At 43.2% G+C, this 26080-nt stretch overlaps 1 protein-coding gene across 1 annotated transcript in view; it reads right to left on the bottom strand.

Annotated features, from left to right (window-relative positions):
• EFHC2 (EF-hand domain containing 2) overlaps positions 1-26080 on the bottom strand; it is a 134899-nt gene that overhangs the window by 5414 nt on the left and 103405 nt on the right. Inside the window, exons 12-14 of the mRNA XM_073616275.1 lie at positions 23795-23992; positions 18663-18755; positions 1373-1472 (exon numbers count right to left, since the gene is read on the bottom strand). Coding sequence (XP_073472376.1) covers positions 1373-1472; positions 18663-18755; positions 23795-23992 — 391 coding nt within the window. The remainder of the gene's footprint in view (positions 1-1372; positions 1473-18662; positions 18756-23794; positions 23993-26080) is intronic.

Genomic DNA, 26080 nt, shown 5'->3' with positions numbered 1-26080 from the left:
ACTAAGACGAAATCAAAATTTGCTGCCAAATTAACACTGGTGCTGTGAAGTGGCTCTGCAGCTTATGCATGTATTTGCAAATGTGTGCAACTAAAGTCCTGTTTTTAACGCATACTGTTAGGCAGGATAATTCAGTTGGTTGCAGGCTGGTTGGTAAGTTGAGCTGGGAATTTTCTCTGGTTTTGTTTGACCTTAGTATAGTATATATACCTCACAGGTGGGACGGGCAGACAATTATTGGAGAACAGGAAGAATCAATAAACTATGAGAGCACTATGAGAGCGCTCATTAGCGCCCTCACAGTTTATTGAGAACTAGAAGCCATCTGTTGCAATGGCAGTAGTTCATTCATTCTCAGAACTCTGTGAATGAATGACGTGGCTGGGTGGATGAAGCCCTGCACAGCCATGTTGTTGCCAAATTGTGACTACGGGTAAGGGTAAAAGGTGACCCGCCTGCTGTCAACAATGAGGGAGGGGATCAGTGGTGCAGATGGAAGTTGCTGAACATGGTACACCTAAATACAGGTGTAACATGTTCAGAAAAGTGAACTTATCCTTTAAAGCTCTACCTTCCCATTTTTCAGGCTATCATTGATGTTTAGCACCATATTTGAATAAACAGATGTTAGGTATACCATCATTACCATTGCCTTTTTGCACAGTTTGAGGCTGAAAATTTTAATTAAACCTAGTAGCCACATTCAATCCACGCACAGATTAAACCTGGAATTGAGTACAGGCAATCTATTAGATTCGAACATCCATATTCATGGACAAATTTTATGTATAGGCCATTGAGAGAGCAACAGCTATAAATATATTAGACGTGAATATATTCACTGATGCAGCCCATGCAAAACTTGGTAACTCATCATATTAAATTAGGTCTAAAGATAATGTAATTTGCCCAATACCTGTTGTGTGGACGGGCACCTTAAAACCCAATAGGATTCCCTGGAATTTTAAAACAAACACAGCTCTTGCTGTCCCTCGCAGACCTACTTTTACCCATTCTGTTATCCAGAGCTGGTTTCTTCTGGGTTCAATAAGCTCCAGCGCCATTCAAGCCATTTCCTGTGAATACAAGGCATTATGGGCCAACCCCAGGGGGGACATCAATATGGCATTCCACAATCACAGTAAAATGATATAGAGAAGAGTGCTGATGCAATTATGCCAGCACCACTCTCTGCATCATTATGGACCACCGAGGACTACCGCCTCACTTGAGTGGCCTAAAGACTTTTGAAAAAGTATAGCAAAAGACACAGAAAGTACAAGTGAAGGAGCAGGGGGAAAGTTTAGGGGGACATAGAAGGCTAGGGGAGGCTGTATATGTGTATATAACATAACCGGTTCTTACGGTTTACCTGAATTGGTGTGGTTAGTCTTGCTGGACTTGGATTTTCTCTCCAGTTAAGGCCTGACACCAATTTCATATAATTAATTGCACCTCCACTTTCTTCATGTCTGCACAAACCAAACAACATATATTATGTGAATACATGACTACTACTACATTTTTTTACATGTAATTAATTGGAGTATTCAGTTGTGGATGTTGGCATAGACCCAACACGGGGACCATTACATGAACATTACAAAGATTAACATTACAGTTTCTTTATTTTCAGATTTAGTATCAGTCCCAAAAAATTCACAAACTGGAACCACATGTGGAATCTGTGCAGTTGCCGCTTACTACATATATTTTGTTACATTTGTTGACATGGTGAGTTTGTTACACTGATGGGAGTCTGGTGTGTCTTTGTACTGTTTTCATTCTATCATCACTTCTTTTCTGTCCCCTGCTGAACCATGTTTTTGTAATATTCCATGCTTTTACATAACGAGACAACCATTTGGCCATCCTGTCCCATTTCACAAAACATTATGACTTTATTGTGAACCATAAAGTAAAATGAGTACTTCTGTATGAATTGCCATGAGCCTTGTAATATGGATATCATATACAGTGTGCACTGCAAGGTTTACAGTGAAGGATGTGGATGTAGTATGCTTCTACTACAAGCATTAAAGCTGAGCTCCAGGCAAACCAATAAATACACATTCAAAATACAACTGAAGTCTTAGCTGCCAAAGTATTTGTAATTTAGTTTAGCAAGTCCTGGGATTTATGCAGCTCTGCCAGACAGCAGTAAGGTTGGTGACCTCACTTTTCTCTACTGCAGTTGATCAATATAATTTGGACACTTCCTTGTCCCAAGTATGTAATTGGACAAAGAAGAAGCAGCAAACTGATTAAGCTACCTCTTCCATATTTCTTTCTGTCAGCATATTACTTGTTAGTACATATGCATGCAGCAGAGACTGGTTGGATTAGAGTGCTGACATTTCCTTTTACTGGTCTACCATACAGAGATTGGAGGCCAATATCAGGAAAATGCAGGTACTTAAAAGAGAAGTATGGGTTTTTTTTAAGAACCATACCTTCCTATGTCGATGCAGCATCGCACCGATGTTGCATCTGTCCACCGCCGCCTCTAAAACTGAGAACCGAGCGACCGAACACCGCCAATCACTCAAGTTCTCACAGCTCTGTGAGCAGAGGTCTGCTCTGCTCCCACCCCCTCACTGGAGCGCTGGGCTGTGGAGGGGGCGGGAGCAGCAGGACCAGGCTCTCAGTGGCTCGCTGAGAAGTTGAGCTGAGTGCCCAGTCCAGGGATATGGGTGGATCCCAACTCTATGGTCATGATGACACCCAAGCCTGGACCGACTCTGTGATGTCAGCAAAGAGCAGACTTCAGCCCACTCTCTGCTGAAAATGGGTCAAAGGAGTGCAAAATTAACTGCACTCTTGTGATCCAAAGGTGAAGTACAGCCAAACAAGCTTTGGCTGTACTTCACCTTTAAAGTGACACCAAAATATTTCCTTATTCTCCAAAAAATAATATATACACATTCAATACTTTATAGCCGTGTGATCTATTTTTCATGAACTTGTTTCTTACTGTGTTTTCCCATTTCCGTCTTTCAGGACAGCACCATAGAGAGACCTTGGCTCCTCCCCTTCTGAGGAAACACCGCCTTCAAATTCTAGATTTAATCCTCACCGCTCCCCCCTGCCCCTCAGTTCTGGTGTTTCCTCCAGTGGGGAGACATCGCAAGGAGCCAGAGCTGAACAGCCAGGGAGGCTGGGGCTAAATACAGGCGGAGCTGAGGGGGGTGGACCAGGGTCTCTCTATCTCTCTCTCCCCTGCTCAGATTTGTGCTCTGCAGTCAGTGAGGCTAGTGTGGCTGGGTACCTTAGATGACTGCATATCACGCTCCTCCAGCTTCTCTTGGCGAAGCTGCAAGCTGGAGGGGTCCGCTTCCTTCTGTCCAGCGGTGGCATAGGCGAAAGCACAGGGAGACCGCCCTGCACTAGCAGCCAGCATGGGAGCTCTGAGCCCTGGGTCGGAGGGCGGGTGACGTCATTTCCGGCTGGGGTCAGTGCTTCCGTCTGACCCGTGACTTCCGGTTGCGGAGTTTGGAGGCGGACCACGCGTTCGGCTGGTGCTGCCTCATATCTGCTGTGGGGACAGCACACAGGGGCCTGGGAAACCACTTTCCTCTGAGGAGATGTCAGAAGCAGAGGCTTCGTGAACCGCTCCAGGAGAATCCTGCACCAGCCACTCTAAGGTAAGAGGAACCCTGGGGTGGTGTTCCCTTACCTTTTTTCCTGTAAGCTCCACAGGTGTAAAACTCCTCTTGGTGGTGGGGGAAAGGGCTGTGACCGGGTCCCTGTTGGTGGTTGGTCCTGGGAAGCACACCCCTGGTGGCCCTCCATGGTAGTGCTGGTGGATAGTTTGGCTGATTGCTCCCTCTTTTAAATGTATTTACAGGGCAAGTCTACGGAGAAAAGCAAGTCGCCCCACAATACCAAGAAAAAATGCCCCTCATGCAGAGCCACAATGGGGGAGTCTTGGTCCAAGCCTCTCTGTAAGGAATGTATAGAGGGGTTAGTAAGGGAGCAGTCAGGAGAACAGTGTTCGGATTTAGCAGCGTCCGTCAAGGAGCTTTCTAACACTGTGCAATCCTTTAAGACACTTTTTTCCAGTCTTCAGTTGCCACAGCCTCAGGTTATTTCTCCACCAGCACAGCAGAGTGTTCCTCAATCCTTAATGGATGCTCCCTCGGGTAGTGGAGAGAATCCAGGAGGTGCCAGACTCGAGGTAGAGGAGGAGCCTGACAGCATTTCTTCAGATTCCCAGGGGGAATCGGAGGGAGAGGAGGTGGAAGGGGAATCCACAAGATCCTCTCGCTACAAGATTTCCCTGGAAGAAGTGGAGGAGGTCCTGGGAGCCATCCTTACCACACTAGGAATCCAGGAGGAAAGGAAGAAGCTATCACTCCACGACCAGATGTATAGGGGCCTAGGGGAACATAAGAGGAAGGTGTTCCCAGTACATGAGGTCTTGGTCGACGCCATTAAAAAAGAGTGGCAAGACCCCGAAAGGAAACCTTTCTTTTCAAGAGCGCTTAAACGTAGGTTTCCCTTTGCAGAGGAGGAGGCGCTGGTATGGAACAAATCGCCTAAACTAGACGCAGACTTTTCGCAGGTCTCCAGGACATGGGGGCACTCCCAGATCCCATGGACAAGAGGAAAGATTCCCTCTTGAAAAAATCCTGGGACTCTTCCCTGGGTAACCTCAAACCCGCCATGGCGTCCACAGTGGTGGCACGAAACATGAAGTACTGGTTAACGCAAATTAAAGCGCACATAGAGGCAGGAACTTCTAAGGAAACAATCCTGTCGTCGTTTCCCATGCTCCTTAAGGGGGTTGCTTATCTGGTGGACGCTTCGGCTGAATTGGTGCGTATGTCCGCAAGATCAGCCGCATTATCCAATTCAGCAAGAAGAGCCTTATGGCTTTAGACGTGGCAGGGGGATACCGCTTCTAAAGTTAAACTTTGCGGGATTCCTCTCACAGGGGACTTGCTGTTTGGACCAGGTCTGGAAGCCGTTTTAGATCGGACGGCCGACAGGAAGAAGGCGTTCCCTCTTAAAAGGAAACTTGCAGAGACTAAAAGAAAGTCTCGGCCCTGGAAGAAGTTGGACCCCCCAAAATCTGAGCAACAGAAAAAGGGTTGGGGACAGAAGGGTAAAGGGCGTGGGGGGCTATTTTTCACCCTCCTGAACAGCCCAAAAAGTCTAAGTGACAGAATCACGGTGGGAGGAAGATCACCTCCAACCATTTTATTTTGGAGATCATAAGAAGAGGGTACAGGTTAGAGTTTACAGAATCTCCACCACGCAGACTCCTGGTCACCACGCTACCGAAATGCGCAGAAAGGTCAGCAGCTCTTCTTTCCTCCCTCCAGGAGTTGGAGGAACAGGAGGTGGTAGTTCGAGTTCCGGAAGGAGAGACAGGCAGAGGCTTCTATTCTCAAACCCTCGGGAAAATTCAGGCTCATCCTGAATCTGAAGCCTCTGAATGTCTCGCTCACCTACAGGAGGTTCCAAATGGACTCTATCTACTCGGTGAAGACAATCCTTCCTCCGAACTGCTTCATGGCATCGGTAGACTTGAGGGATGCCTACCTTCACATTCCAATCGCGGAGCGGTGTCAGAAGTTCCTCAGGCTGGCGGTAAATACCAGAGAAGGAATGTTTCACTGGCAGTTCAGGGCTCTTCCCTTCGGGCTATCCTCTTCCCCCCGCATCTTCACCAAAGTTATGGTAGAAGTCTTAGCTTTCCTACGGATCAGGGGCATCTCAGTGATCGCATATCTAGACGATCTGCTCCTGTTTGCCTCTTCCCCGGAACAGTTGTCGTGGGACCTGCAGTTTACAAGAGACATCCTAGAGGCTCTAGGTTGGCTCTTGAACCTGGAGAAATCCAATTTGATTCCATCACAAAAGGTAATCTTTCTGGTTACCTGTTGGATTCGACAAAACAGAGGGTCTTCCTTCCGTTGGAGAAAATCCAGAAGGTAGACAAGGCTATGTTATTACTCCAGGGCAGCCAACAGATATCAGTTAGAAAGGCTATGTCAGCCCTGGGGTTACTGACGGCGGCACTTCCAGCAGTTCAGTGGGTCGGGTTACATTTTCGCCCTTTACAACTCTTCATCCTGAGTGTTTGGGACCACAATCAGGGGTCTTTGGACTCCCTGATAACCATACCAGGTCAAATCAAGAGATCCCTATGGTGGTGGAGAAGAGGGGCCAATCTCTCACAAGGTCTGGAGTGGGTTCTTCCAGTGTCCAGGTGCGTCACGACTGATGCAAGCGGCACAGGTTGGGGGGCGCATCTGGATTCCCAGATGGTTCAGGGTGTCTGGCTGAGGGAAGACGCAAAAAGATCCTCGAACTGGAAGGAGCTCAGAGCGGTGGCTTTGGCACTCAGAGCCTTTCAGAAGGAACTTCACGGGCAGCATGTGAGAGTCCGGGCGGACAACTCTTCTGCTGTAGCTTTCATAAACAGGCAGGGGGGTACCAAGAGCAGACCCTTGTGGGCCCTGGCGGAAAGCATTCTCAAGTGGGCCAAATTAAATGTTCTATCCCTCTCGGCGGTGCATCTGAAGGGGGAACAAAATCTGGTGGCCGATTTCCTCAGCAGGAGGTGGCTGAGAGAAGGCGACTGGGTTTTGAACCAGGAGGTTTTCGAGGCAATATCCCAGAAGTGGGGAAGGCCGTGCGTAGACCTTTTTGCGTCGAGAGAAAACAGGAAGGCTCATCTTTTCTTCTCCCTGAACAGATGGGATGGAGCCCTAGGAGTAGACGCACTGGCTCAGAGCTGGCCTTTCGCCAGGTGTTATGCCTTCCACCCTCCTGTACTGATCCCAGCCGTACTGAGAAAGTTCCAGCTGGAAAGCACAACCCTCATTCTAATTGCACCACATTGGCCCAGAAGGCCTTGGTTTTCCATCTTAAAGAGTCTAGCAGCAGAACCTCCCTGGTTTCTGCCAGTTCAGGAGAATGTTCTTTCCCAGGGGCCAGTCTGTTGTCCCCAGGTGGAGAGATGGAACCTCGCAGCTTGGCTACTGAAGAGGAATTGCTGAAGGGCAGGGGTTTCTCAGATCGCTTAGTGGAAACCCTCCTAAATTGCAGGAAAAAGGAAACCCAGGTTATCTACCAGAAGACGTGGAAACGTTTTAATAGCTGGTGCACAGAAAGTTCCTTTGATGTACACAGCCCCATAGCGGTCCTAGAGTTTCTGCAATCAGGGGCGGACAAGGGGTTAGCCCTTGGAACCCTGAAAGGTCAAGTTTCCGCTCTGAGCGTCTTTCTAGAAAAACAGCTAGCCACAGATCCGTGGATAGTTAGATTTTTTAAGGCATTGAGTAGACAGAGACCACTGAGGGTCTCTCCCTTCCCAATGTGGGATCTTTCTCTGGTTCTACAGGCCCTTACGGGGGAACCTTTTGAGCCGTTAGGAACTAGTACGTTAAAATGGATTACCCTCAAAACGGTGTTTTTGGTGGCAATCACTACGGCAAGAAGAGTGAGTGAACTCGAAGCCCTTTCTATTAGGGCACCCTTTTTTCAGATATTTCCGGACCGAGTAATTTTTAGAACCGATCCGGCTTTTTTGCCGAAAGTGGCCTCGGGTTTTCATAGGGGCCAGGAAATTGTTTTGCCCACATTCTGTTTAAATCCTATGAGGGAACAGGAACATATTTTTCATAAGTTGGATGTGAGAAGGTGTGTTCTTCAGTACTTGAAGGATACAAAACCATTTAGAAAGTCTGATTCACTTTTTGTTTTGTTTTCAGGAACCAGAAAAAGAGGCAAAGCCTCTAGGCGCACTATAGCCAGATGGTTGAGGTTAGCTATCAGCCAGGCGTATGTAGTCAGTGGTTTAGAGGCCCCTAAGGGTCTTAGGGCACATTCCACTAGGGAAGTGGCGACCTCTCAGGCAGAACGGGCTGGTGCATCTCTGGAACAGATCTGTAGAGTGTCAACGTGGTCCAGATTTGACACGTTCGTGAAACACTACAGGTTGGACCTTCTGTCAGCAAAAGACCAGGCTTTTGGCATAAGGTTCGGCAGGCAGTAGTCCCACCCTAAGGTAAGGTGCTCGCTCATCGCTCATCCTCTCTATGGTGCTGTCCTGAAAGACGGAAATGGGAAAATCTAAGTTACTTACCGGTAACGTCCTTTTACAGGAGTCTTTCAGGACAGCACAGATACCCACCCTATTTCAGGGACATTTCTGAAGAGTTTATCGCAGAAGAACGTCAGGTAAGATAAAAGTTATTATGATGTGTTCTTGTGTCTCCCCAGCTAGCCGGAGGTCCTCTTGAAGAACTGAGGGGCCGGGGGGAGCGGTGAGGATTAAATCTAGAATTTGAAGGCGGTGTTTCCTCAGAAGGGGAGGAGCCAAGGTCTCTCTATGGTGCTGTCCTGAAAGACTCCTGGAAAAGGACGTTACCGGTAAGTAACTCTGATTTTTCTGCATCCTTGTAATGTCCTCTGTGAGCTCTTAAATCTCTCCTTTTTGGGACTGCTTTATACACACTACAAATCCCATAGTCCATAGTACCTAGTCCATCTCAGCAGGGAGCAAGAGAGGGTGGCTACGTTCATGCACACACTGGGGTTGATTTACTAAAACTGGGGAGTGCAAAATCTGGTGCAGCTGTGCACGGTAGCCAATCAGCTTCTAACTTTAGCTTGTTCAATTAAGTTTTGACAAAAAAAAAAAATGGAAGCTGATTGGTTTCTATGTAGAATTACACCAGATTTTGCACTCTCCAGTTTTAGTAAATCAACCCCATTGGGACCATAAAGAATGAACGTAGCCACCCACTAACAGAAAGTTGGATCACAGCAGCAAAAAACAGAAGGAACTTAGAGATTTGGAGGAGGCTGATAGCAATAGAAGGTACACGAAATATACTTGAGTAGATTTTTTTTTAAACCAGAGTTTAGTGTCACTTTAAATGAGTTGAAAAACTAACACAACACATGAAAAATACTTCTGGGCAACACAGTACACCACAATGTACAGATCATTGACATCTATGTTTTGTGGTGTGCTTTAGTGCAGGTGCATTGGTTACTGCATTGGTAATTCTGAATGAGTGGCAACGTACTTATACAGTACCACATGTCTATGTGCGTTGTGAAAAACTGCATTAGAACACAGGATTTTTTAAAAATCCTACCTACCTGCTTATTGATTATTAGTTAACACATAACTGTATTAATTTAGGTTTTTTTTATATGCCTAACGCTCAGCTTTAGCAGAATATTCCCATTCACAGAAAAAAAACAAGAAAAAAGAAACTTTACTTTGTAAATAATAGTAGTTTTAGTCCCAACCCCGCTGATCAGCTACATAGCCTGTTTTAACTGCAAGACTACAGTGACCAAAATCTATCAATTTCCTAAGTAAGAGTTTTGTCACTTTTGTTCTGTGAGAAAATGTAAGCTGACCAGCTGTAAATGCATTAGCTACTATAGAGCAGGTTGTATTTACTATGATCCAAGGTTGGGGCATACAATTCCCTCTTCTAAATGGAACCCCTTTAAAGGAGAAAATTGGTACAGATATCAGGTGCATGAGACAAGCTTCAGAATTCAGGAGCAGCTAAAGCATGATGACAGCTACTACACACATACGCAGATGATGTGGTCAATGTACAATCAAGTCTACCATCTTGGACATTCAGCATCCAAACCAATAATAAGTCAGCTTGTTAAATTTTTACCTAGGTGGAGAGTGTAGATAACATCATATTTCTGGAAGTGTTTATAACAAAAGAACTGTCATGGCCCCTAAATATCTACATTTCAGTCGAGAAGGCACAGAGACTGTTGCACTTCAAGAGACTTAATTAGGTTGGATTGCCATTACAATTCCTGGTTAATTGTTACCACTGCATTATAGAGAGCATCCCTTTCCACAGTTTTATAGCGTGGTATGTTGGCTGCATGGTGGAGAATAAAAAGCATTTGTCCCATGTGGTAGGAACAGCACAGCAGATTATAGGCATTGATTTACCCAATTTGGATGCAGTATATGCTAGCTGATTAAAGAAAAGGGCCAGTGCTAGTTGTGACCCAGCACATCCAGGATATAGTAGGTTTACTCCACTTCTGTCAAGGGAAAGATACAGGGCAATTGAATCATGCACAATTTGGTTACAGTACAGTTTCTTTCCCAGGGCTGTACTTTCCACAATGCACATGATTTTACCAATGTTATGTTTGGGAAGTTTTAGATATTTTTATTTGTTTTTAGTATAATATGTTATCTTTTTCCTTTTGTTTTTAAGAATTTTTTGAGATTTGTAGAGTATATAAGCAAAAAAAGACGAACAGGATCACATCAGTGTATATAACATATGTAGTACATTAAACAATTGGATAAAAGGGGACTTTCCCTATTATCAAAGAAGAGACATAGAGACATGAATGGAACACTACTGGGCAGGGGAGAGGGTAAAGAAAATAAGAACGTGTAGTATAAGAAAGTGTAGTGTAGATAATCCCTAACCGAGAGAAATAAGAAGGGGGAACTAAATTCTTTTTTTTTCAAATATAAGTTTATTCAAAAAAGCAGGAGGGGCTAAGGGCCCCCAGCATCAACATCAACATAAGCCATGTTTGAGGACGCAGCCTCTTACATCCACATAAAAAAGGGCAAGACAATATTGTTGCTCATTACAGGGTCATACACATGTTATTATACTCGTTATAATAAGGTCAACCCAACTTTAGAGTTCAAGCATATCTGTTTGTCCTTATCCCACCTGCCAATTTTCCTTTTTCAAAAATAATAGTTATAGAGATAGAAAAGAAGAAAGAAGAGAACAAGATAGAAATAGAAGACTAAGTGATGATAAGTTCAAAGAGTGAAAGGGGGGTAGGGGTATGGTACACAGGTCAGGGTAAAAGGGGGGGGGGGGACACGGTGGCGGTGCCCATCCATTGCTTGGTACAAGTATGACAAGCATAAAGCTGCTGCCTTGTGGCTTCTTTTATCTATATCAATTCACGAGTTTGCTAATAGATTCTGTCCCTCAGTGGAAAATATGTATATCAGCCATTGCGACCATGTTTTAGTGTATTGTTCGGTTTGGTTACGTGCTGTGAGGATAAGATCCTCCATCTTCCTGATATTTTCTACTTTTTTTTGCCACATACCCACAGTTGGAGGTCTGGTAGTCTTCCACAGCAAGGGGATACATGCTTTGGCCGCATCGAAAAGATGTCTGGTCAGCGATTTTTTGTATGTTTTTTTGGACATATTAGAAGCATGTAGTAAGAAAATGCTAGGGTCCGCCACAATGGTGCGTTCCGTAAATTTTTGTATCGTCTGCTGTATGGACTTCCAGAACTGCTCCAATTTCCGACAGGACCAAAAGATATGGAGAATCGTACCCTGTTCCTCCCCACATCTCCAACACATACCTGAGGATGATGGGAAGAATCTCCGCAGTTTGTCTGGAGTATTATACCATCTGGTTACTAATTTATAATTAGTTTCCTGCATTTTCGTGCATATTGAGGATTTGAATGTAAAATAGAGTATGTTTTGCTTTTGCCGTGATGTGAAGCTACATTGCATATCTCTCTCCCATGTCCTGAGGGTAGGCATTTGGTACTTTTCTTGTGGTGTGATCAACAGTTGGTAGGTGGCTGATAGTGTGTGCGGTAGATCACCTTCTCCTGAGCAATACGTTTCATATGTGGTCAAGGTCTGGTCAAAATTTCCAGGAGGTGGTAATGTCTTGAGGAAATGACTAAGCTGTAGAGCCCTCCAGAAATCTAGATGGAACGGCCCCTCTGAGCTCATCAGCTTTCCTATGGAGGGCCACTGTCTATTTGTGATGTAATGGGACGCTTGAGAATACCCTGCGTTCCGTAGGGAGTGAAATACTGGGTCCGTACATCCTGGACTAAATTCTGGGGTTCCCAGAATCGGACGTAAGGGGGAGTTAGGGGATGTCAGATGTAATCTATCAAAAAGAGATTAGCAGATTCGTGTGGTTATTCCTATCAGCAGGTGCTTTTTTATCTTACCAGGTAATAAATCATGGCACCAAGGTGCTCTGTTTAAAGGTATGTTGCATTGGGCTTGTTCTAACTGGGTCCATAGCTTGGTAGTATTATGGCGGTTCCAGTCTATGAGTCTGGTCAAGTGGGTTGCTTGTTGATATTTGCGAAGATCTGGGACTGCCAATCCTCCAAACGATTTGGGTAAAGTGAGCTGTCGTCTGTTAATCCTAGGTCTCTTCTTTGCCCATATAAAGTCTAGAAATATAGCGTTGGTCCGGTCAAAGTACTGGGCGGGGATTTGAATCGGAAGGGCTTGTATGAGATATAAAAACTTTGGCAGGATGCACATCTTAAGGATGTTGCACCTGCCAAACCAGGAGTGTAGCCCTGTGTTCCATTCCTGAAGTAGGGTTCTGACCGTGGACAGTAATGGGGGAAAGTTTAGGGCAAAAAGCTGAGATAGCTTGGGGGGGATATAAGTACCTAAATATTTCAATGCAGTGGTGGTCCATTTAAATTTAAAACTATCTTGCAATGTGCTGTGGAGGCGTGGGGGAAGTCCAATACTCATGGCTTACGATTTATTAAAATTTATCTTCAGATTGGATATGTCCCCATACGCCTTGAATTCCCGGAGCAGGTTGGGGAGAGAAATTATCGGGTTTGTGAGAGTGAACAACATGTCGTCTGCGTAAGCAGCAATTTTCTGTTGTGTCTCTCCTATGGTTACTCCAGAAATATCTGGGTGGGCCCGGATTGTTCGCAAGAAGGGTTCCAATGACAGGGCGAAAAGGAGTGGGGACAGCGGACATCCCTGGCGGGTTCCGTTCTTAATCTCAAAGGGTGCAGACAGGGTCCCATTTGCCCAAACTCGTGCTGTGGGTTTGGTGTAGACCGAGGTAATCCAGTCCAACATTCTGGTCCCCAAGCCCACATGTCTTAAAACCAATGTCATGAAACGCCAGTTCACCCTGTCAAAGGCCTTCTCCGTGTCCATACTTAAGAATATACAGGGGATCTTATTATGATTAACCACGTGTAAGATGTTGAGGGCTTTGATTGTATTGTCCCTGGCTTCTCTAGACGGGACAAATCCGACTTGGTCTAGGTGAATCAGGGACGGGAGGTACGTTTGGAGTCTAGTTGATATTATTTTCGTGAAGGTTTTAAGATCAATATTGAGAAGCGAAATTGGCCTATAACTCCCGCATAACGTCGCATCCTTCCCTTCCTTGGGTAGTACTGCAATGTGTGCTGTTAGTGTTTCTTTGGGGAAATGGGTGCTAGAGTCCAGTGAGTTAAAGAATTTGTGCATGTGTTCCCCTAAGGATGGTAGCATAGTTTTGTAATATAGGGCCGTAAAGCCATCCGGCCCCGGTGCTTTCCCTAGTTTCATGGAAGCAACTGCTTTCTGAATCTCCTCCATGGTAATTGGTTCTTCTAATAACTCACTGAACTCCGCTGATAATTTAGGCATTCTGGATTTAGCTATATAGTCATCTATATGTGTTTGCGACACTGGTTGCTGTTTTAAGTTATAGAGTGAGGAATAATATTCCCTAAATTCCGCTGCTATCGCCTTGGGCAATGGGATTTTCTGACCAGTGGAGGACCCAATCTGAGGGATATAATTCGCTAAGACTTGTTCTTTCAGTGATTTGGCTAGTATCTTACCGCACTTGTTCCCAGATTCATACGTCACACGTCTGCAGATTTGTAACGCCGCCTTTGCCTGATACTGCATAAGATCAGTGATTTTGTTGCGCAGTAACGTAACATTCGCTTCCCCCACCGTTGTCTGTGCATGTTTGTGTCTTGCCTCTGCTAGATGTAGGTCATGTAAAAGGGATGTCATTTGAGCTAATCTTAGTCGTTTAATGCGTGCCCCGTGCTTTATCAGAACTCCGCGGATCACCGCTTTATGTGCTTCCCAGATAATTCCAGGGTCACTGTCAGGGGTATAGTTAGTCTGGAAATAAGAGTCTAATTCCTTCTTGACATCTGCAAGTACCTCCTCATCGTGCATTAGACTTTCATTCAGTCTCCACGTCCTTTGCCTATCTGTGGGGTGGTCGGTCAGGGCATAGGTCAGCATAACAGGGGCGTGGTCTGACCACGTGATGGAACCTATTTTGGTGTCTCTAAGCGCATGTAATTGGGCATGAGGAAGTAGAAAATAATCAATCCTGGAGTATTGTTTGTAGGGTTTGGAGTAGAAGGTGTAATCCCTTTCGGTTGGGTGAAGCAATCGCCAAGCGTCAATCAATTGTGCCTTATGTATTGCCTTGGCTATTCGTTTCCTAGCTACTGGGGTGATAGAAGAAGTTCCTGAAGAAGTATCTTCAGAGGGAATTAGAGGAACGTTGAAGTCTCCACCAACAATAAGATGGCCTCTAGAGAACCCCAACAGGGTCTCTATGGTCTTAACAATAAAACGATCTTGGTGGCTGTTAGGTGCGTATATGTTCGCAAGGGTAACCTGTGCCCCCCCCCCAATTTCACCTCTGAGGAACAAATATCTTCCCTCTGGGTCTGATAATGTTTCTGCGCATTTCCAGGGTACTTTACTGGCGATGAGTATGGACACTCCACGGGTCTTGGCAAACCCATTGGTGGAATGATAAGCCGTGGGGTAGAATTTATTCTTCAATATAGGGAGGTTACCATTTTTAAAGTGTGTTTCTTGGAGTAGAACTAAGTCTGCTCTGTTACGTTTTAAATCTTGGAGCAGCATTCGTCTCTTTTCCGGCACGTTTAAGCCGTTTGTGTTTAGGGAAAATACAGTCACCGCCTCCATGCTTCCCTGAATTTAACAAGGGGGAAAGAGTATCAGGAAAAGTGGGGGAGTAAAAGGGGGAGAGAAGTGAAAAAATATAAAGAGAAAAGAGTAATAAAGAGAAAGATAGAATCTAAGATGTACTTAGCTAAGTACAAATGATTATTCTAATAAGTACGCACAATAGTGCTGTGATGCTCACCAGTACAGGTCTGGTAATTGAGCGTTGGCCTAATTGGGGTTATGTAAAGCAATAACCAGCGAGGAGTGTACCTGTCACCCCTCTCCATTCCTGTTCATGACTACATATAACTCAATGATTATGATGACGGGTTTATTATAATGTATTATAAGGCAATAACTAGTTTTCCTGTACACAAGGTACAAATTAAAGTGTAAATAATATTTGGTGGTAATTAGAACATCAAGTAATGTGTGCATAGACATATTATCTCTAGGCATTAATCCTACGATCAGGCAAAAGCATAATAACAGCAGTATAGTTTCTATCTCTGCATATTTACTAACTATAAACTTTAACCTGTGAGCCCCCTTAATTCCGTTATCCACTAAAATACCATCTGTATACTGAAGGAATATAGGAGGGGAGGTCTGCATGATGGCTTGAGGGATATGGGGATGATTGCAGAGGCTCTATCCAGTCTTATGTTTTCACATGTGACCTAGCGCCCTCCCCTCTCTGCTTCCCTGTTCCCAGTGCAGCTCCCAGGGATATATCCCATCCAACCCTCTATAGATAGTGAACCTATACCTCTCAGCTGTTCGTTCCCTGTCCCATGCTTAAGTCCAGTGTAAATCATCCAGAGGTATCCTCCCCGCTCCCCACAACTCACCAACTACCTCCGATACAAGCTTTGGGTACCTCATAAAGTCAGAGGTGAGGGTGCATGGCCACCTGTTGTTCTCTGGAGCAGTGTTATTGTCTCAGAGTTCCGTTTCTTTAGGACATAGTTCCATTGCAAGGTCCCCCCTGTCTGTGGTGTCCATTGTGTTATTAGTGACCGTGTTCTCTCCTGCTCCCCATGGTCTATGTTATCTTCAGTTCTCCCCGGTGCCGGGGACATGATCCGCAGCATAGGCGAGAAGCAGTCCCGTCCCCGGATATATGCGATGAAGATCTTACGTCACACAACCTCCAGTTTCCCGTGAATTTGCTGCATCCGTTGAGGTTACAAGAGGAGAGAGTCCCTGGGCTGATGGTGCTGTGCTCGCCTTGATGTGAAGCAGTATGTGCCCAGCCACAGCGATGCATAAGAGGGAGGGGGAGGTCCCGTGCTGCAAATCAATCCCTCCAGCTACTTCTGTACAGTCTATAGTGGACTACGTATTGCAGAACAATCATTAGAGGTTTGGGGGGCTCAGTCAACCATGTAGGGGTAAAAAAAAAACCCCAACCAGAGTAACGTGAAAGAACATTAAATATATACTGATGCCTGAACCTTTGGTACACTGTCTGGTCACACTTCCCTTGAGTCTTCAGCCGAAATTGTACGGTTTCTCCAGCGGGACCTCTGTTGGCGGGGAAGTTGGCGATTCCTTTGGGTGTTGGATCCCGTTCGGGTGGACATCCTGGGAATAAAAGCTAGCCAATCCGGTACTTGAATCGGTTCTGTGTCCAAGAACTCAAATAAGGCAGGTAAGTCCGCAGGAGAGCGCATGGTGAATGAGGAGGTTCCGTTGCGGAATGTTACCGCCAAAGGGTATCCCCAGCGGTACGTACATCCTTGTTGTTTCGCCAGTTCCAATGCCGGTCTCAGTAAGGCTCTCCTTTGCAACGTGGCTCTCGATAAATCTGGTAGTATCTTAACTATGGCACCATCAAACTCAACCTCGCCTTGCTCCCATGCCTTGCGAAGGATGAGCTCCTTCTGTGTGTATCTATGCATCCTGCATAGCACGTCTCGTGGCCTCTCCGGGTCCTGCGACCTGGGCCCAAGAGTTCTGTGTATCCTATCCAACTCCAGTTGTGGTGGAGAGGTACCGAGGATTTTTTGGAAAATGGCTGTGACCGAGGCCGCCAAGTCCTCCGACCCTGTTGCTTCTGGAATGCCCCGCAGCCGCAAATTGTTCTGGAGGCTGCGGTCTTCCAGGTCCTCCATGTGTAGCTGTACCTCAATGGTCTGTGCGGCCTGAGATTCCTGTAAACTTTCCAATGCTAGGACACGCTGTGTAAGTGACGAGATTGACCGATCGCCATTGTCTACCCTTTCTGTGAGGTCCTGAATCCCCGTTCGCAGTTCTTGAATGTCCCGAGTTTGTGCCTCCTCCACCCGCAGAATAAGGGATTCCATGTCTGACCGTGAGGGCAAGGCCTCAATGTCGGCTTTAGTCGGTAGGGCCTGTAATATACTCTGGAGGTCATCTGGAATACCACTCAGGCGTTGTGAGGATCCTGCCATTTCTACTCGGAGTACCGACAGCGTCGCCGACAGCGACTCCTGAGTTAGCGACGTGTAGGGAGAAGTTAGTAAATCCAGCCCGTCCGCCTCCAGCCTCAGATGAACACGAGGTGCCGTTGCAATGGCGCCTGGAGAGATCTGTTGTGAGTCTTTGAAATATCGCTTGATGCCACCCCGGGGGGGTTAAAGACCTGGGTCCGCTGGTTGCTGAGCGAGTCCTGTACCTTTTGGACGATAGCATGCCTTGTATCCACCATGTAATTACCGCCAGATTACAGGTTAGAGAGGGGCAAAGCAGGAGCTTCCCAAAAGTGTGTCCTCACTCGGCCATTGCTAAGCCACGCCCCGGGAACTAAATTCTATTGAAAGGGTACAGTTAAGGTAAAACTAATAACCAAGACTGATCCTAGGAGTCCTGATTGTGGAAGTGCTATAAGAAAGGTTGGTGGATTTAGCTCAAAATAGCTATGATGAAGTTTATGCAAAGACCACATCAGGTGATGTCAGCATGGTCGTGCATTTGTAGAAGACCTTGAAAGTAACAGAATGAGTTAACAAGGGAAGAAGTTTCCTCGGTGGAAAGGTTGTTTGACGTGAAGGCTTGCCATCGCTGATAGAAATGGTGTTTGGAAAGGGAATAAAATATAAAGTATGTTATCCTGAATTTTTGGGATTTTTAATATAGGTTATCTTATAAGTATATGCCTAGGTAAAATGTATTATATGGGCAAGAAGGTATGTGTTTTGGATAATTGTTAATGGTGTATACATATGGCTGTGTTATATTTTTGTGTGCTATTTATTACTGTTGAGAAGGAGTTTTACGAAATGTTGTATTGAATACAATGACAATAAAGTATCTATCTATCTATCTATCTATCTATCTATCTATCTATCTATCTATCTATCTATCTATCTATCTATCAAGGTAAAAACAACATTATTTTGTAAAATAAGGGTCACAACTTAACAATCACAAAAGATACACTTTTTTAAATTACAGTATACACTTGATTATGTGCTAATATTACTGTCATCATTTTAAAGGGCATCTCTAGTCAAGCAGCCAACATACACATCTGAAATACATAGATGTGTTTCAGATGTTTACCTGCCAAAAGCTGTAAAGTAATGCATATATTCTTGTTATCCACCCATTCCTATTGAATTACAAAGCTGAGTATCGGGAAAGTTACTTAATAGATTCTGCAGCTATGCAAACTGTGTCACTGCCCGCCTACTGCCTGCTATACTGGTGACACCCATCCTGAGCGCTCTACTTTGTCTAAGCACAAGAGTTCCTACTCCTAAGCACCTTCACTGCAGGCTGATATCAGCTTTCACTTGTCTTTTGCTAAGTCTGTATGAAAGCAAGTACTATAGCTGAACTGAAAAATTATATTCTTAAAAGAATATGTAAGTGTGTGTGTTTTCTCATACTCACATAGAAATATTTAATGCAAGTGACACATATCCAAGCATGTCTTAAATATAACCATGTTACTTACTTTTCCAATAAAACTCGAAGAATGTCATCATCTAATGGTAGTTTGAAGGCTTTGCAGATAGTTTTAGTTTCTTGGAATGGAAGCAAACCTTTTCTATAAAACAGGAAAGAAAAAGTAGGACCTATGAACCTTTGTTGTTAACAACATACAAATTAAATAAAAAAGTAACTACACCGTACAGCATACATACAGATATCAAATAACTGCAAAGTGCAAAATGTAAGCCCAAATACAATAACAACAAGGACTGGCTAGACATACTGTACATTCTAGTACATCTATATGCAACGTGTGAATCAAGACCCTAATTGGGCTCCTACAGTCAGTTTTTGAGGTCCCCAGATTTTAAACAAATATTTACTTTCTTGAGCTGCATTGTGTTATATTGTTGAGTGTGTCAGGTATGTAGACAACATATAATAAATGTGTAATGTGTGGGCTCATATGCGTGGTCCAGGTAACCTAACCTAAGCTTAGGTGTATAACAGATTTGGCCATGCGCCATGCTGATCATAGGGGTTGATTTACTAAAGCCAAATAGACTGTGCACTTTGTGCAGTTGCTCCAGCGCTTAGTAAATGAGATAAAGCTTCACTTTGCAAAGAATACCCAATCACATACAAGGAATATATAAAAAACCGCATTCTTGCTTGCACATGATTGGATGATGGAAGTCAGCAAAGCTTCCCCTCATTTACTAATTTCTGGAGCAACTGCTCTTGCAGAGTGCAACTGTAATTTGCAAAGTGCACAGTCTATTTGCCTTTATTAAATCAACCCCATATTGTTTATGTAGCAAACAATAGCAACAAACTACCAAGATTACAACCATATGCAAAGGCAGAATTTCTTTTTCATGTAAAAGGTCATCTGCCAAACATAAAATTTTGGAGCAGCCCGTATACATCCTAATTATCAGTTAAACGGGCTAAAAACAAATTAACTATCCCTGGATTCAGTACATGTATGGCCGCCTTCTGTTTCACATTCATGCAGATAAGAGTTGGGGTATCTGAGTTTAATGTCAAATTTGAAACCTAAAGAATAACAGTACTAAAACTAAAAACTAATACTAAGTACTAAAATGTTGAAGCCCCCATCCCAAATATACCCCTCTCTCAGCCAAGCCAGCGGACTGTAGCCTTTCATTATAGGGAAGAATGGAGAAGCCTTCTTCTTGCAAGCAAGCAAGCAAGCAAGCAAGCAAGCAAAAAGATGGTTTCCCCATTGAGGCCTATAGTGAAAAAGTTGTGTGTAATATATTGACTCAGTGAAGAGGAATGCAGAATCACCAGAGGTGGTGTAGATCCTTGCTGATGGAGGAAGTTGCTGGCTTCTCTAACGTTGGAGAAATATTTGGTCTAGGGAAGAAAAGGGGGAGAGGTAGTTTGCCCTTACTTGTTTACAAGTACTTTAAAGAGTAAGTGTGGTTCCTAGATAAAGTTCTCCTAGCCCACACCTCTCCCCTTCTCAAAACAAAAGCAACCCTGTTACTGAATTCAGGTACTCAGTGGGAAGGTCAACCTCCTCTCTGTGTCACAATGATTGTGGAGACTATTCCAAAAACATCCGAATACAGGATATATATATACAATATACTACTATAATAAGGTGTGCAGTCTCTTTAAATGTAACAATATTGTAATAGAGTGCTCTTGTGCATAAAAAATAAATGCATATGCGCCAAAGTGCTAATGTGTATGAAAAAACATTTGCAAATAATTGTACAAACTCACGTGCAAATAATTTGAAAAAGTGCATAACAAATACATAAAAGTCCATCCAATTCCATATGATCCAAGGAATCCAAAGTCCATATGATTTGTGAAGTCTCTAAGAACTGCCATGCACCTTCATGTGTATCACCACCTCCACCTGTGCAAACTGCTTACCAAAAGTTGTTAACCTCCAAATTATAAGAGGCTAAAAAGCATAAAAAATCTCTATGATCTCAGCAGCAACAGCTTAGCTCCCTACCAGATGGCTCTCAATGCCCTCACGGCTTTCAAGTGTCTCCAGCCAAAGCTCCTTGTGTCATTTAGAAAAGAATAAACCAAATTCCATTGCCCAATATCATCCAGAAAAGTGCAATGTATTAAATAGTATAATACTCACAAGTAGCAGAGTGAATCAGACATAAAAACTGCATCGTTGCTTGACCAACGGCATGCATGATGACCTCACAAATAGGCTCTGCCCAATGCATTTTGTGTTAGAACACACTCATTATTTGCACAGGTTTGTACAATTATTTGCAAATGTCTGTATGAGTTTTTTTCACGCACATGAGCACTTTGAGTCATATGGATACATTTTTTATGCACAAGAGCACTTTACTACAATATTGATATATTTAAAGAGACAGCGTACCATATTTTAGTAGGATACCGAATTCAGGTGCTTGCTTACCTGGAGCTGATAGGTGCAGCATGTCGGAAGTTGTGAATTGGTTTACACCTAGCATATTGGCATTTATTTCCCCAAGTCCTTAACATGTGGCGTTGACTCCAAAGATAAATAATGGGGGTGTCTCTGATCTCCATTCTCTAGAGAGAGGACACTTATTTCCTATAAGGTGTCAAAATGCATGGGTGGTACAGTGGGAAAGAATTCCAAAAAATAGGATGTAAACCAAGCAGCGCCTTTTATAAGGTCATACGTGCTAGCTCCATGTAAGCATGGCTCTGAGGTCTTATTTGTTCTGAGTTAAAGGGGTAGACTAGGGAAAACTCTTTTGAAAACCCTTTTTACTTCTCAGCGCAAAATATATCTTGTAATGGGAACTAGCAAAATTAGGTAAGTCATGAAAAACCCTTGAAGTTTTTTTTTAGGACTCAGGGAACCCCTACTAAAAGCGATTATATCTGCAGGTCAAGGTACATCACTGTACCCCCGCTGAAAATTGTTATTTCTGCAGGACAAGGCACATTGAAGGGATCCACACCATACTCCCAAACTTATTTAGACTAATAATAATAAAGCAAAGGAACAGTAATAATAATGAACAGAGAAGAAACGCGGACAATGAAAATTGTAGCGTTCCTTTATGCTAACACTCAGTAGAGAAATGCTCCCTTACATTGGAGGTCAGTAGAAAAATGTCCCATTACAGTAATGCTCAGTGGAGAAATGCTCTCTACAATGATGCTCAGTAGGGGAGGAGCATTTTACATTGGTTGTTAGTAGAGATATTCCTGCTTTAATTGGAGATCAGTGGAAAAGTACCCCCTTACATTGGTGGCCAGTTTAAGGTCCTCTAGCATTTGTGGTCACTGTAGAAGTGTCCCCTATTGAAATAAACATTGGGTGGTTTTGGATCACCCCTATTTATTATAAATACGTAGTGTCCTGTCTATTCCTATAGTTAGCTAGTCTATTAAAGCTCTGATAAGGTTAATGGTGATGGTATAACAACAATGCTAGTTATAAAATAAACACACTGCTTAAATAAGCAAGGGTGCCATTTATTTAACAAAAAGTAGAAACGCTACCATAAAACACTACAAGAATATTATAAAGCATATAAAACAAAAGAACATATATAATACGTTACCTAAGGTCGTCCTCAAGATGCTGTCTCGGCTGAGCTCAATGGAAAAGAGGAGGTAATTCTAACTGGCCACTACTTTTAAAGCTCACTCAGACACCACCCACACAAACACCCTTTCTAGCCCTCTGTCCAATGAAAAATCCGTAGGAGGCAGTCCTTCCTAATCACCAGGAAGTATATTCTTTTTCTGCCCATCCTCCAGGAAGCATGCTGTAATCTCCACTAGGGAGAGTATTTGTCCATGAATCACCGCTATTTGACCCAGGTCATCCTTCAGTAACAGCTGGCCTGGCATTCCAAGATGACAAATTCCAACTTAAACCAAAAGGGCTGTGTCAACCAGGCAGTAAAACTCCACAAATATGATATTAAACCATGTTGCCTTCCAACACCTACCATTGGATGTCTGTGGAAAAGTCTATCTCTTATAGTAGTGATGGGTAGAGGTGAGCAAATGTGTTTGGGTTTTGTTTGTTGGGAATTTATTGAACCCATCATTACATTTGAAAATTACGAACTTAAAAACGAACCCTAGTGAAATCTATGGGGTATGAATCTCAAAAAGCAACCCAACTGCTATCCAAACCCAAACCTTATCCCTAGTGGTGAGTGTTGGTGGGAGATCAATCTGACACTGCTCGAGGAACTCCTAGCAACCTCTGGAGGAACCCTGGTTGAGAAAGGCTGATTTAGACAGTTGAGGAAGCATCTGTGAAACCATTGTTAGGAAATTGCAGATATCAGTGCTCTAGATCAGTGGTTCTCAACCTTGTTCTCAAGTACCCCCAACAGGCAATGTTTGCAGGTTTTTCTTTATCTTGCACAGGTACTTTAAATCAGAGTCAATGGCTTGGTATTTTGGACAGCTATTTTATCTAAGAGAAATTCCCAAAACATGGCCTGTTGGGGGTACTTGAGGACAGGGTTGAGAACCACTGCTCTAGATGACACTTAATAGGTGGGTGTATATCTCTGTATTATTTAACTAACACTCCTGGTACATTAGCATATTTAATTCAATATGTTTCTGGTAAATGTAATAAATGTCAGATATAATATATCTTTAATATAGGATGAAATATTGATCATTTTAAGTACAGTATTTTTTAACTATTTCATAGGCACATGCAGTTCTAAGGCTTCATATCTACCTTATCTATCTTACTTGACACTATTTCATCTTTTATTTTGTAAAAATAAATTGGGGATTAAATTGTACTTGTGTGCGCAAAAATTTAGTGTTTTTTTCTGAAAATATACAGTAGATTTTATAAACAGTTGTGCAAATATTGTGCTACATAAAACAACTACAAATACCTTCTTTTTATTCTACAAGGCCTCTGCACTCAAAAATTATATTTACATGTGCCTAAAAAATTACTCTAGCGGGGAAGTGCTTAGATGGTAGCCTTCAGCTACCATATATACACAGACACAAATGCCAAAAGATTCCAGTGTTTTTGAATGTTCACCAAATAACATACTTTGTAGTACACACAGGGTGCTGACTCAAAATTCAAAACCTATTTGGGAGACAAAGGTTGCTGACTCCCTACATGTATAAGCTCTGACAAATTTTTACCTTTCGCAGTCATTATATACAAAAGCATCAGTGAGTTTGCTGAAGTTCTCAAATGATTTTTTCTTCAGTTGTTCTTGGGCTACAGCCATCAGAAGGCCTAAATCAACCTCTGGCTTCTCACGTACACTGTAGTAGCGTCCGAGGGTCATTATTTCATGTTCTGTGAGACTTTTCTCGGCAATATCCATCATGACATTTCTAGAGAGGTAAAAAGAACAATTAGTTCCGACAGGAAAAAAAACACAGAGCTATTATAAACTATGGAGCAAAGCTATAAAAGTTACAGCCAGAAACATATAACTCAGCTTATCATTTGCTCTACATTTTTCAAAATATTGAAGATGTCAGGTGTAGAAAGGAAAAAAGTTGAAAGGGATAGAAAGTATATATGAGGACACAGCACAAGTATAGGACTGATATTTATATTAGCTTATATAATTCTTAAGACAGTTTTCTGTCTTAAACAAACGTGCAGTGCTCTATAATAATGTTTACATCTATGGCCTAAAACCCACTTAAAGATCAGTACTCATCATTACTTAAAATTACTTTCAAAAACTCACTACGGGTGTTGACGAAATATGTACAGACCCCTTCACATTCCATCAAACAACTGTCTAACAATCACTGATGGTTACAGATAAAAAGCTTTGTTTATAAAAATTGTGGCTGGCTGAGCAAAATATCAAGCGTGTGATATGATTGTAGCTCACATGAGCAGGGCCCTCCTAAGCCTATTGTATTGTATTGTAACTGTACTGTCTCCCTTTTATTGTAAAGTGCAGCACAAATAGTTGGCACTATATAAATCCTATATAAGACGAAGAAGGTTTTTCACTAATTCAATTTTTAGTATGGGGGCTATCGGTTGATTTTCTAAAGGTGCATAGACTGTGCACTTTACAAAGTGCAGTTGCACTCTGCAAGAGCAGTTGCTCCAGAGCTTAATAAGTGCACAGTCTATTTCTCTTTAGTAAAGCAACCCCTATGTCTCCGTTCCTTAAATGGGTATATTGGACAGTGGTGTTGATTTTGAATGTGGAATTAGAGCTTCATAGTTTGAGATTGTTTTCAAGTCCAATACATATTATAATGTGATTGTAAAGTTTACTAAGGGAAAAAAGCAATGTGCAAAAATTGCATTCTGTTACATTCATAAAATTTGGGTGAAATAGCATGCAATAGAAAGGTATAAAGAACTGAATGCAAAAAAAGTGTAAGGAGCTAATGTGTATAATAAGGAGGTACAAAACACTGTAAAATACACGTACATGAACCACTGCGTTATAATATACTAGTATCAAAATGTGAATGTAGGTGAGGCCTAATCAGTGAACATACACTGTCGATACTTAAACTTTGTTATATTGTAGAAGTTAAATGTTCACAGAACCAAGGCAATTTACAGCATTGGACCATTGCATATGCAGCAGGTCAAACACTTTCTCAAACAGAAGAGGGTTCTGCTTATCCATAAGGCACTATCCAATGATAAGATATCAAGCCTTTAGAGACCACAGAATGTCAGAGGAGCATGTCCCTTGGTGGGAGCTCAGCAATTATATTGCTTGGTCACCCTGCTTTCCCCAAAAGTCCCTGTAGATATCTGCATGCCAATAGGGGACTGTTCCAAGAAGCTGACAGTGGGAAAAAACGTGTAATGAGATACCTATTCTTTCCCTTCTCAACATTTACCTTTCCCTAATACTATCTCTACTCTCTCCTTTTAGAGGAAGTAAACTTCCTCTGCAGACATTTACCTATAGGTAAGCCTATAATAAGGCTTACCTATAGGCAGGGCTTTTTTTCAGGGGGAAATTGGTGGAACTCAGTTCCACCACCTCTGGCTCAGACCTTTGGTGCCTGCTCACCACAGTCACTTGTGAACACAGAAGTTTGGTTGCTGTGTTTACAAGTGACAGCTCTGCACCCTGTATGTAATGCAATCCTGGTATTTAATGCCCCTTTAAGACCCTCCTACCGTTTTCGTGAAATTTGACTGAACACACCCACTATTTGATGTGATTTGGAAGGTGTGTGTAGGGGGAGGGGTTTTGTGGGGCCGTGGTTAAGTTCCAGCACCTATTGTTTGAGAAAAAAAGCCCAGCCTATAGGTAATGTAAATATCTCCTAAATGTGTACAGTTTAGGAGATATTTACATTGCATGCAGCCAGTGACATTACTGGCGCATGCGCATGACGGAGTGTGCAAACCCAAAAGAAACTCTGGGATAGATCAACCGTATCAGCAGCATGCGGGTGCCACTGCAACAGCTTTGTTCTAAG

This window comes from Aquarana catesbeiana, linkage group LG02 (genome assembly GCF_042186555.1).
Source record: "Aquarana catesbeiana isolate 2022-GZ linkage group LG02, ASM4218655v1, whole genome shotgun sequence".
Lineage (NCBI taxonomy): Eukaryota > Metazoa > Chordata > Amphibia > Anura > Ranidae > Aquarana > Aquarana catesbeiana.
The sequence above is the reverse complement of the archived record's forward strand: the minus strand, read 5'-3'. Positions and strand labels throughout refer to the sequence as shown.